The sequence below is a fragment of the Panthera tigris genome, chromosome C1, assembly GCF_018350195.1.
Source record: "Panthera tigris isolate Pti1 chromosome C1, P.tigris_Pti1_mat1.1, whole genome shotgun sequence".
Classification (NCBI taxonomy): Eukaryota; Metazoa; Chordata; class Mammalia; order Carnivora; family Felidae; genus Panthera; species Panthera tigris.
Genome location: NC_056667.1, coordinates 125,661,124 through 125,674,843, shown reverse-complemented (window position 1 = coordinate 125,674,843; position 13,720 = coordinate 125,661,124). Strand labels below are relative to the sequence as shown.

General features: G+C 36.9%; 1 protein-coding gene across 7 annotated transcripts in view; it reads left to right on the top strand.

The window, feature by feature from the left end:
• Window positions 1–13,720, top strand: part of ZRANB3 (zinc finger RANBP2-type containing 3) — a 303,727-nt gene that overhangs the window by 231,478 nt on the left and 58,529 nt on the right. For all 7 annotated transcript variants that reach the window (XM_042994356.1, XM_015545089.2, XM_042994357.1 and 4 more), the window contains 2 exons: window positions 9,816–9,935; window positions 12,861–12,980. In XM_042994356.1, coding sequence (XP_042850290.1) covers window positions 9,816–9,935; window positions 12,861–12,980 — 240 coding nt within the window. The remainder of the gene's footprint in view (window positions 1–9,815; window positions 9,936–12,860; window positions 12,981–13,720) is intronic.

The following is a 13,720-nucleotide window of genomic DNA, read 5'->3' as shown; positions in this document are numbered from 1 at the left end:
CATGGGTTAGAAGAACAAATATTGTTAAAATGTCTATACTGCCCAAAGCCACTACATATTTAATGCAATTCCTTTCAAAATACCAACAACATGGGTTTCTGTTATGTTTCTCAGGATCCACATAAGAGTGAAACCATATGGTATCTGTCTTTCTCTGTATGGCCATGGGGGAGGGGAAGGAAAAAAAAAAAAAAAAAAAAAAAGAGGTTAGAGTGGGAGAGAGCCAAAGCATTAGAGACTGTTAAAAACTGAGAACAAACTGAGGGTTGATGGGGGGTGGGAGGGAGGGCAGGGTGGGAGGGAGGGCAGGGTGGGTGATGGGTATTGAGGAGGGCACCTTTTGGGATGAGCACTGGGTGTTGTATGGAAACCAATTTGACAGTAAATTTCATATATTAAAAAATAAAAATAAAAAAAAAAAATACCAACAACATTTTTCATAGAACTGTAACAAACTCCTAAAATTTGTATGGAACCACAAAAGACCTCACATAGCCAAAGCAAGCTTGAGAAAGAAAAACAAAAGTGGAGGTATTACAGTTTCAGACTTCAAGTTATATTACGAAGCAGTAGTAATCAAAATAATATGGTACTTGATAAAAATAGACACATAGATCAATGGAATGGAACAGAAAACCCAGAAATAAACCCACAATTATATGGTCAGTTAATCTTCTGCAAAGGAGGGATGAATATACAACAGGAAACGACAATGTCTTCAACAAATGGTGTTGGGAAAACTGAACAGCTACATGTAAAAGAATGAAACTGGACTAGTTGCTTACACCATACACAAAAATAAACTCAAAATGGACCTAAATGTGAGACCTGTAACCATAAAAATCCTTGAAGAGAGCACAAGCAGTGATTTCTCTGACATTAGTCTTAGCAGCATTTTTCTAGATGTCTCCTGAGGCAAGGGAAAGAAAAGGGAACCATAAACAAAACTCAAAGGCAATCTACTGAATGGGAGAAGATATTTGTAAATGACATATCCAATAAAGGGTTACTATCCAAAATATATAAGGAACGGATACAACTCAACACCCAAAAAACTAATCCAATTAAAAATGGGCAGAAGACATAAATAGACATTTCTGCAAAGAAGACCTACAGATGGCCAAAAGACACATGAAAAGATGCTCAACATCACTCATCATCAGGGAAATGTACCTATTAAAATGGCTGAAATAAAAAACACAAGAAACAAGTGTCGGTGAGGATGTAGAGTAAAAGGAAACCTCTTGCACTGTCGGCAGGAATACAAACTGGTACAGCCTCTCTGGAAAACAATAAGGAGGTTTCTCTTAAAAAGTTAAAAATAGAATTATCCTGTGATCCAATAATCACATTACTGGGTATTTACCCCAAAAATACAAAAACACTAACTCAAACACCCCTATGTTTCTTGCAGCATTATTTACAATAGCGAAATTATGGAAGCAGTCCAAGTGTCCATCAATACATGAATGGATAAAGAAGATGTGGTGCACATACACACACACACATACTCATACACGCACACACACAGAATATGATTCAACCATAAAAAAATGAAACCTTGCCATTTGCAATGACATGGATAGAGTTAGAGAATATAATGCTAAATGATATAAGTCATTCAGAGAAAGAAAATTACCATATGGTCTCATTCATATGTGGAATTGAAGAAACAAAACAAACAAGCAAAGGAATAAAAGGAGAGACAAACCAAGAGTTTATCGAACTCAACACCCAAAAAACAAATAATCCTATGAAGAAATGGGCAAAAGACATGAATAGACACTTCTCCAAAGAAGACATCCCGATGGCCAACTGACATATGAAAAAATGCTCAACTTCATTCATCATCAGGGAAATACAAATCAAAACCACAATGAGATACCACCTTAAACCTGTCAGAATGGCTAACATTAACAACTCAGGCAACAAAAAATGTTGGCAAAGATGCAGAGAAAGAGAATCTCTTTTGCACTGCTGATGGGAATGCAAACTGGAGGAGCCACTCTGGAAAATAGTATTGAGGTTCCTCAGAAAATTAAAAATAGAACTACCTATGACCCAGCAGTTGCACTACTAGGTATTTATCCAAGGGATACAGGTATTCTGTTTTGAAAGGACACATGCACCCCAATGTTTATAGCAGCACTGTCAACAATAGCCCAAGTATGGAAAGAGCCCAAATGTCCATCGATGGATGAATAGATAAAGAAGATGTGGTGTATATATATACAATGGATTATTACTCTGCAATCAAAAAGAATGAAATCTTGCCATTTGCAATGACGTGAATGGAACTAGAAGGTATTATCCTAAGTGAAATTAGAGAAAGACAAAATCAGATGACCTCACTCATATGAGGAATTTAAGACAAAACAGTTGAACATAAGGGCTGGGAGGCAAAAATAATATAAAAGCAGGGAGAGGGACAAAACATAAGAGACTCTTAAATATGGAGAACAAACAGAGGGTTACTGGAGGAGTTGTAGGAGGGGGGATGGGCTAAATGGGTAAGGGGTGGTAAGGAGTCTACTCAAAATCATTGTTGCACTATATGCTAACTTGGATGTAAATTAAAAAAATAAATTTAGGGGTGCCTGGGTGGCTCAGTCGGTTAAGCATCAGACTTCGGCTCAGGTCATGATCTCACAGTTCATGAGTTTGAGCCCTGCATCGGGCTTTGTGGTGACAGCTTAGAGCCTGGAGCCTACTTCAGATTCTATGTCTCCCTCTCTCTCTGCTCCTCACCCACTCATGCTCTGTCTCTCTCTCCTTCAAAAAGAAATAAAAACATTAAATAAATAAATAGATAAATAATTTTTATAAAATAAATAGAAGAAGAAAAAAAGACAAACCAAGAAACAGACTCTTAACTATAGTGAACAAAACTGATGGTTAGTAGAGGGGAGGTGGGTGGAGGGATGGGAGACATTTGGAATAGGGATTAAAGAGTACACTTATGATGAAAAAAATTAAATGAAATGATAAAAAAGAAACATGGCTAGAAATAAGAAAACACTTAACAGTAGTTCACTCAAACCTTCTTTGGAAGTGAAACTATTATTTTTTTTGGCATGGGGCTCAATGAAATGTCCAAAATACTGATATCATAATATGGAACTACCTTTCTTCTCCTGAAGGCTGTCTTCTACTGGATTTGAAAATATTTACTACAGATTTGAAAATATCTTTTCAGGCTGATAAAGTGGTTTCTAAATTAAGAGCCATGGGCCAATGGAAGGGATAGCAGAAGACACATTTCTAGCCTTTCTTTTGTGGTGGTCTGTGGGGCGGGACAGGGTGGGTTGGGGGTGAATAAGCAATGCATATTCCCTTTTACTTTCATACTTTCCTCTTATAATTTCAAAGAGTAAAGGTTAAATCAACTATCACAGATAAATTAATAAATACTATGAAGTGAACAAGACAAATGTATAAAAACAAAAGAAGCAGAGAGGATATCAACTGGTGAATGGGCAAATAAAATGTGATATATCCATACAATGGAATGTTATATGGCAATAAAATGAAATTAAATACCAACATGTGGTGCAACATGGATTGAAAACTTTATGCTAATAAAGATGCCAGTCATAAAAGATTGCATTGTATTATTCATTTTATGTGAAATGTCCAAAATAGTCCAATTCATAGAGACAGAAAGTAGATTAGTGTTTGTCTAGAGCTAGGGGGTGAGGCAGAGACCATGGTGGGGATATCATGGCTAAGAGATGAAGGGTTTCTTTGTAGGATAATGAAAATATTCTAAAACTGACTATGGTGATGGATGCACATCTCTGTGGATAGAACTAAAAGCCATTAAACTACACACTTCAAATGGGTGAAGTTAATGGTATGTGAATTATATCCCAATAAAGGTATTGTGGGTTTTTTGTGTTTTTGTTTATTTGTTTGTTGAAAGAACCCAGCTTCTTCTGTCTTTCTGCTTTGTCTACGCTAGGTTGCTGCTTGTTCTTAATGGCTTCCTTAGGCCCCAAGATGGCTGCTGCACTTCCTTATACCATGTATAGACCATAATGTCCAAAGCAAGAAAAAGCCTTCCTAAGGGTCCCTTTGTCAGTGAGGATTTTTTTGGAAGGCCCCTGCAGACTTCTCCCATTTCTTATTAGAGTCACTTGCAGGGAGAATGGAAGTGCTAGGCTTGCGTAGACCAATCACAATTCACCCTGTGTTGATTTAAAAGAGCTCGAAGAACTTTCCTTAAAGCACATGGCCACCCTATATCTAAATAAAACTGCATTTGCTCTGGGGCCTAAGGACTTAAGAATTTAAGGAGGAGCTTCTTTTATGCTCACACTCCTTTAGCTGGAATTTGTAGCAGCTAAATAAAAAAATCATTCTGATACTTATTAAAATGGTAAGGAAGACTTCATTCAAGATCATTGCAAAGGAGTCAACCCTCTTACAGTTGTGGAGAGAGACTGCTCAACTCTGAATTCAACAAGAACCAGTGGGGATTTAGCCACCCTGCAACATGAAGGGGGTCAGTGGATGCAAAATTACTAAGAAGAGACATTAAGGCTAGGGAGATTCTTGCTCAAGAAGGCCAAGGGCTTAAACATCATAAGTGGGGGATGAGGAACTTAATCAGATATCAAGGGTTGATCAGGTAGCAAGGGTAGGGGCTTTCTTGATAAACTGACTCAGCAGGATTCTTGCTGAGCCTTGGCTGTGTAGACCTGGCCAGGACAGGCTGAAGCCTAGTCAAGAAGAGGGATGAGGGAAGCGAAACTAATATTTGGTCATGGACAGAGTCTCTTGTCATAATGCAGATTTGATGGTTTTTTTTATTCTTTGTTTCTCCCTTTTATCATTTGATTAAAAGCTGACAATTTAAAATCAAGTAAATTTCATCAGGTCTTTAATGTGCTTGAGGCTTTTCTTTACTTTTACTTCAAAAATTATGATGTACACCTACCTATTCACTAAAACCAATTTAAGAAACAAATATTAGCATATATTATATTCTCTTCATTTCTGAATTTCTTTAAATGAGATGTATGGTCTTCATTATTTAAACTAGAGCTTGGACTAACAGACAGTTTCAGCAAAGTAAGATTGTGAATACATAAATTTTTTGCAACTTCTGCAAAACCTGAACTTGCATAACCAAAATACTGATTGGGACCTGCCATTCCACATAATTCACACTTAAGATAGTTTGAAAGCAACTTCCTGCCCAGATAATGTAAAATATGACAATGCAGTGACAGTTTTAATTAGAATAAAATCAGAACAGTTAACATGCTTGTATGGTACATTTTAAAATGCAGTGATTTGCAGTCCCCTTGTAAGAACCTAATGGAAATCCTAAAGGTTGTTACATAGATATTTTGGTTCTCTTTCTCTAGGAAGCAAGGTCACAATGATTTTTAAGTTACTAGGCTAGTCCCAATAGACTGTTTAGCCCATTATATAATTGAACTTGCAATATTAATATTAACCATAAACCTTTCTAAACCAGTGATTAGAAGGAGTGGGAAACAGGACGCTTGGGCTTTGGCATCAGCAGTTTCTGATTGTAATGAGTAAGGGGTGATATCAGTGGAGGGGACTCTGGCAGAAATAGCTTGCTCAGGCAGGGAATGCATCTGAAACTGGGGATACAGTGGTTGTATAATTTCTAAGTCTGCAATGGATGGTAAATGAATGTACCTAAAAAATACTCCAACTTGACGTGTGTTTTTTTGAAAGACTTATCACAGTAAATACAGCTCTTTAGCCAAACAAGCGGTTTATTAAAGTGGTTCAGTTACCATGGCAACATATCTGGAATTTATAGCTCTTTAGTTTGAGAGTACTTCATTTCACTCTCTGAGGCACTGAAATCCAAGGCTAAAGTTCTTAATGGCCTCCATTAAGTCTCATTGTATGATGAATTTCTATTGTTTGGAAAATGTATACATACAAAATGTAGCGTGCAAAATCAGTCCTATGAGTTTATAGTTGTGTGCATTAATTTTAAATAGGTACTTTTCAATTTGGAAATGTCCCTGTTAAAAAATTTTTTTATTATTGCCAAAGCTACATACAATCCTAGTTTAATGAAGAAAAACAGCTATTTCAAAAAATATGTCTTCTGAACTTATTCCCCAGAGGCAACCACTTTCTGTTCTTTTAGCTGTTTTTTTGGTTTTCTTTTAATATTTACTTCAAATCCCTCAGCAACATGTTTATATTGCTTCTTGGTTTGTATTACTGCTTGCTTTGTGTCTTTAGCTGTCATCAATTATTTGAGTTTCTGTGTATTTGAAAATAGCTTTATTCTACTTTTATCCCTGATTTTTAATTTGGGTGTGTATAATTCTTAATCAGAAATCATTTTCTCAGGGTGTCTGGGTGGTTCAGTCAGTTAAGCATCTAACTTTTTGTTTTTTAATGTTTTATTCATTCTTGAGAAAGAGAGACAGAGTGTGAGCAGGGGAGGGGCAGAGAGGGAAACACAGAATCTGAAGCAGGCTCCAGGCTCTGTCAGCACAGAACCCAACACAGGGCTCAAACCCACAAACTGTGAGATCATGACCTGATCCGAAGTCGGACGCTTAACTGACTGAGCCGCTTGGTTTTGGTTCAGATCATAACCTCATGGTCATGAGATCAAGCCCCACATCTTGAGAGAAACTTTGGATTCTCTCTTTCCCTCTTCCTATGCCCCTCTCCCACTCATGCCCTCTAGAAAGAAAGAAAGAAAGAAAGAAAGAAAGAAAGAAAGAAAGAAAGAAAGAAAGAAAGAAAGAAAGAAAGAAAGAAAGAAGAAAGAAGGAAGGAAAGAAAGAAAGAAAGAAAGAAAGAAAGAAAGAAAGAAAGAAAGAAAGAAAGAGAAAGGAAGGAAGGAAGGAAGGAAGGAAGGAAGGAAGGAAGAAAGGAAGGAAGAAATGAAAGATAGGAAGGAAGAAAGGAATCATTTTCTCAGAATTACTACAGATATTGAGAAATCCAATGCACTTCAAGTCTTTTGTTTTAATTATTTTCCTCCCTTCCCTGGATGCTTAAAGAATTATTTCTTTGTTCCCAGTGTTCTAAAGTTTCATGATGATGGACCACACTCTAGGTCCATTTTCGTCCATGGATCCTCAGAGGACCTATTCCATTTTCCATTTTGAAAACTCCTGCCCTTAAGTTTTATAAAACTTTTTTTTTCTCTGATTATTTTCTTTCCTCTGTTTTCTCTGTTGTATCTAGAAATTTTATTCATGTATTGCCGTCTTGGTTTGGTTCTCTAATTTTCTTACACTTTTATATTTATTATAATTTTTCATCTACTTCCTGGAAGATTTTCTTGGCTTCATAACCAGTGAATTTTTAATTCCTACTGTTAGATTTTTAATTTCCAAAAGTATTTCCGCCCCTTTCCCTCTTAGCCACTCCATTTTTAGAGCATCCTGTTGTCTTACAAATGTAATCTCTTCTAGTTACACTGACTGGAAACTGTACATGGATATGACTTATAGACTATGGCCTTCAATAACGGATGATCTGACTGGATGTCTTGTTGAGGAACCCTCAATATTAGACTCTTTAGTCTTTTCTTTTTGGCTTGTCACATTCCCTAGAATATAATCAATTTATATGATTCTCCTCTCCTGTGTAGAAGGCATGAGCCTCTTTGTCTTTTTGGAGACATGGGAGGATAAGAAGGCTGAGAGAGAAGGGCAGATCTCCACATTTATTATGTAACTTTTATTTAATCCCTATGATTTTTGTAGAATAGCCTACCATCATTGTAGGATTCCTTTATCCATATACCTTCTGTTTTATGCTCTCTAGAAAATAAATCTCTTGCTTTCTGCCAGAGTAGGTTGGAGAAGTACTCTATTGTGTGGAATAGGAATAGGAGAATATCTAGATCAGTGTTGGTACATGATCAACTCCTCAAATATTATTTTGACCAATCCTCCTGTTGTAGCCACACCCCCAACCTCACTTCCCTTAGCACCATTTCCTAAGCCTTTTTTACATTACCTCTATTCTAAACCTCTTGCTTGTCAACTTTCCATACTTCCACCTTAGGAGCTGTCAGGTTGGCTAATTAGTTACTAAGCATCTGTCTACTTTCTAGTTTCCAAAGTTTTGTCACTATTAATTCCTCTTGAGTTCTCTGTATGCTTTGCTGTCTTTTAAATACAACATTGAGGGGTGCCTGGGTGGCTTAGTTGATTGAGCGTCAGACTCTTGATTTCACCTCAGGTTATGATATTGTACTTCGTGAGATCGAGCCCCATGTCCAGGCTCTGCACTGATAGCTCAGGGCCTGTTTGGGATTCTCTCACTCCTTCTCTCTCTGCCCCTCTCCTGCTCACACTCTGTCTCTCTCTAAGTAAATGAACAGTAAATATATAATACATACATACATACATACATACATACAGCATTTAGAGGGAGTCTAGGTTAAATGTGTTCAGCCTGCTCTCTTTTCCCAAAATTTCTAACTAGTTTTTTTTAAGTTTATTTATATTGAGAGAGAGAGAGAGAGAGAGAGAGAGAGAGAGAGAGAGAGAGAGAGAGAGAGAGAAAACATGCTTGAGCAGGGGAGGGGCAAAGAGAGAGAGAGAATCCCAAGCAGACTCCACCTTGTCAGCACAGAGCCAGACGAAAGGCTTGATTGAACTCACAAATTGTGAGATCATGCCCTGGGCCAAAGTCAAGAGTTGTTCACCCAACTGACTGAGCGATCTAACTAGCTTTTAATAGTTAAGAGACTACATTTGTGTTTTAGATTAAATTGATGCTTTAAATTTGATTCCTATTTAATTCATCTCACATTGATTACTCATTCTTAATAGATAACTTGTCCTCAAGTTAACTAAGAAAAGCCTTTTTAGGGGCACCTGGGTGGCTCAGTCTGTTACTCATCTCTTGATCTTGGCTCAGGTCATGATCTCACTGTTCATATGTTTGAGCCCCAACATCGGGCTCCTTGCTGATAATATGGAGCCTACTTGGGATTTTCTCTCATCTGCTCTCTGCACACTTCCCCTTCCCTCCTGCTGGCATGCTTTCACTCACGGTCTTCTCTCTCTTAAAATAAATAAATAAACTTTTAAAAAGAGAGAGAGAGAAAAGTCTTTTTAATCTGAGCTATCTTGATTTTCTCCTTTCTCCTTCACAGTTTCTCCATATGTCCTTCTGTGCTCTTGACCTCCCTCCTGTTCCCTTTATCCTATCACTTCAGCCTCTTCTACAACCTTCTGCTTCTTGGAGACAAGCTTAGATCCCCTCATTGTCCATTTCCATTAGCCTATCTACACTTTAAATGCCCTATTTCTAAACCTACCTAAGCTTCTTAGTTAAAAAAACAAATGAATCAACTTTCCTTAACCCTTACGCTCTAGTCCCAGCTTTCTTAATTTGTAGTCTTCTCTTAAAAAAAAAAAAAAAAGTGCTGTTCATTCATTTCCTCCTTAACCCTATTCCACGTAGTCTTTTATATGAGCTTTTTTGAAAATGAGCTTCTAAACAAAACCACCAACCCCTTTTTGGCCATAGCCTAATTGACTACCTCTTTTCCATTGGAACTTTTTCTTCTCATTCTTGACTTGTTCTTGTTTTACTTCTCAAGGTGTTTTTATTTGTTTGTTTGTTTTTATTCCCTCCCTTGTGTCTCTTTTTCCCTTTTCCCCTTAAATGTGGGCCTCTATTTCCTTAGTCTACCTCGAGAGCAAAGCACTTAGTTCATAGAAACTTACTGACTTCTGAAAAGTTTTTCATGCTTTATGAAAAGAAAGTGACGTAAGTGACATTTTTCAAATAAAGATTTGTATGACATTAATGGAGGTTTAACTTTTAATATCTAGGCAGGTGCTGTAAAGGACTATATTAAGATGATGCTTCAGAACGATTCACTTAAATTTCTGGTGTTTGCTCATCATTTAAGCATGCTCCAAGCTTGCACAGAAGCAGTCATAGAAAACAAGGTATGTTATTTTTCTATGAAATACTTTTAAGATGCAGATTTTTAATATAATAAACATCAATTGTAGTCTTGTAATTGAGGTTTTTTTGGCCTTCTTTAAATGATGGTATATTATTATTAGATTTTCTTCTTGCAAATTACACTAATATTATATATTACTATTATGTTGATGATACACTATTAAATTTTTTCTTTTCTTCCAGGCTTATAATTTTCCACTAATCTAATTATCTGGGTTGACTAAAATATGCTGACTTGATAGCCTATATTGTGAATTTCAGCATTGTTACTGGATACACCATTTGAGACTGATGTAGACAGTTAAAAATTAAAATTCTTATTTACCCTCAAGGCAACCTTAGAACATGGGTGATGTTGAGGGGAAACAGAGAATGAATTCAGCCAATTTTAGTGCCCAACTGCAGTCATACCTTTTAAACTTTAAACAGAGTATGTTGCCTGGAAGATTTAGTACAGGGGAATGTGAAACATATGGCCCAGGTACAGTATCAGGTAAGCTCTCCAAACCTGCTGGCCTTAACTGCATTTTCTTAGGTTCACCTAATTCCCCAACAGTCTTATCAGAGACAGCATCTGCCATTTTTTCTTTCAGAGTTTAAATCTGTCATCTCTCTTTATGTGCTGAGGGCTTTTGGAGATGCTCAGAAACTGCAAAGAAATTTTCTGACAAACTGTGTGAGCTTAATATACATGGAGTGGCAGAACCACTTGCCTGTGTAGGTAGATTTTTTACATGGAGGAATTAAGCCATGTTTTTAAAAACTTTGTATACATATTATGAGCATTTGGCAGTCTGTTTATTAACATTACCAAAGAAGTAATTCTCATTTTTCCTTCACAGACAGATTTATGATAACATAATAAAGTGCTATCTGTGAAAAGGTGTTCTCACATTGATTATCGTAGTATTGATTTAAATATTGATTCCTTTTTAAAAAAAATTTTTTTAATAATTATTTTTGAGAGAGAGAGGGAGGGAGGGAGGGAGGGAGGGAGGGAGGGAGGGAGGGAGGGAGACGCAGAATCTGAAGCAGCCTCCAAGCTCTGAGCTGTCAGCACTGAGCCCCACATGGGGGTCAAACTCCCAAATCTCAAGATCATGACCTGAGCCAAAGTCAGACGCTTAACCAACTGAGCCACTCAGGCGCCCCTCATATAGTATTTTTTTAAATGTTTATTTATTTTTGAGAGAGAGTGCAAGTGGGGAAGGGGCAGAGAGAGAGAGGATCTGAAGTGGGCTCACCCTGACATCAGAGAGCCTGATATGGGGCTCAAACTCAGTAACCATGAGATCATGGCCTGAGCTTAAGTCAGACACTTAACTGACTGAGCCACCCAGGTGCCCCTAATTATTGTACAGTATTTTTAAAACACCTTTTGAGAAAGTTAATCTCAGAAATATTTGAAAAATAAAAATAAATAAATAAATAAAAGAAAAGGGGCGCCTGGGTGGCTCAGTCGGTTGGGCGTCCGACTTTAGCTCAGGTCACGATTGCGCAGTCCGTGAGTTCGAGCCCCGCGTCGGGCTCTGGGCTGATGACTCAGAGCCTGGAGCCTGCTTCCGATTCTATATCTCCCTCTCTCTCTGCCCCTCTCCCGTTCATGCTCTGTCTCTCTCTGTCTCAAAAATAAATAAACGTTAAAAAAAATTTTTTTTTAATATTTTTAAATGATTGGGGAATAAAATCAAATTCATAATATTTTCTTATTCTGATTCCATTAAACTTAAATCCTTAAAATTACTGGGATCTATTCTAAGTATGGCAGTCTGTCTCTTCTCCCCACTTCTGCTTTACTGATGTGTTTAGAATCCCATTTAACATCACTAACATTTAAAAATGATAGGTAGTCATGGGTTGGAGGCGAATTTCTCCCAAACTCTGTCTAACCTGACTGTGTGTATTTTCTTTAGAAAGACTGTCAGAAGATCTTATAATCTCTCTCATTGGATTTTAAATCGATCACTGATGAATTTATATGTTTGTGAAGACACACAAAGTTAATATGATACATTCTATTTAATGATTAACTTAAATATTTCCTTGTGAAAGTGAATATTTATATGTCTTGACTATTGAAGGCTGTGTTTTCCATAAAAGTGCTTATAAAATGAGACTACTATTTGAAATTCAGGACTTCTACTGAATTTTAGAAAATTGAGTAATGAGTCATTTTTAACTACTCTCACACACACTGATTGTGCTCCCCTTTACCCAGCCCAAATCATCCCTAAAAGACAGCACTGTTCAATTTAGCACTTAATGTTTCCCTACTTTTAAAAAATGTGTGTGAGTGTCTTGGTTCCCCAACTCAATGGAGATGACCTTATCACATATTTCTTTTAAATTTAGAAATGTGAAAAAAAAAATGAATTCAAATTGTACTCTAAAAAAGCTATTTTCCCAATTAATATTGAAATACTTCAGAAATAAATGCACTATTCTTCATGAATCCTTAATAATGGGGGTAAATCCTCTTTCTCCCTTCTCCCCTGTCTGGCTTTATTTTTATTTTAGAATTAGTGAACCTGTAACTTTGAAGTTAGCCTGATCTGTCATTTAAAGTTAGCATGTGAATTTTCATAGAATTTTACTGAAGACATTAGTTCAGTGATGATTTATGGAGCCCTGTTTTATACACGGCATTCACTTGGCATTGATGGTATGAAGATGAATTAGACACAGATCCTACCCTCAAGTAGATTAAAAGATTTAAAAATATGGAATTGTTATAAGAAGCATTAAGAAATTTGGTTAAGATTCTTCTTATATAACATTTACTAACCTTTCATCTTAACCCATTTCTGTTTTGTTATGTGAGCATAAAAATCAGGTATAAACTATATAAAATGAGATAGGTGCATCGGGGTTTGTGCTAATGTTGCCATCTCCCTTGTTGATACTAGACACGCTACATTAGGATAGATGGAAGTGTTCCGTCTTCAGAAAGAATACATCTAGTTAATCAGTTTCAAAAAGATCCTGATACTCGTGTGGCTATCCTAAGCATTCAGGCTGCTGGCCAGGTAAGAAATTTCAGGTGTTAATTTGATAATGAAATGTCATTAAGATAATAAAAAGGTCACTAACCATAATTATAGCTTTATATCAAGATAAAAGTGTAATAAATATTCTACTTTGGAGAATATTTGAGAGAGACCTCAACACTTTTGACTCAAAGCTTCCTAAATTTTCAAGGAAAGAATTGCCTAGATGAGTATAGCTAATTTGATTGTAATACTTTTCCATGACCTTTTTTTTTTCTTACTTTTAATTTGCATAGAATTTCCTTTCATTTCCTATAGCACACATCTTAGTTGGTTTTACCAGAGCTTCTGAGGCAAGGTGGCCTGAGGGAAAAGAACTCTTCTGTCTGAGAACTTTTTATGGAGTGTCCCTGGTTTGACCCTTAAGATTGGGTTTGGCTAGAAGTAAATGAGAACCCAAATTAAGAATGACTCAAATACACAAAGTTTATTCTCTTACGTAGACAGTCCAAGGTTTGCATGGTGGTTCCACAAAGTCCTTAGGTCTTAAGCTTCTCCTGTCTTTCTGCTCTACCACTCCTAGCAGGTTATCTCTTACTTAAGAGAGCTGCTGGAGTTCTTCCACATACCTGTCATCCAGGCAGCTGACTGGAGAAAGGCACGCTGCAGCCCATTCACCTGCAGTTAGCCCCATGGTTACAACTAACTTCAAGGAAAGCAGGAGAAAGTAGCCTTTGTTTTGTCTAGTCACACTAAAAATCAGGTGTTCTGTTACAAAG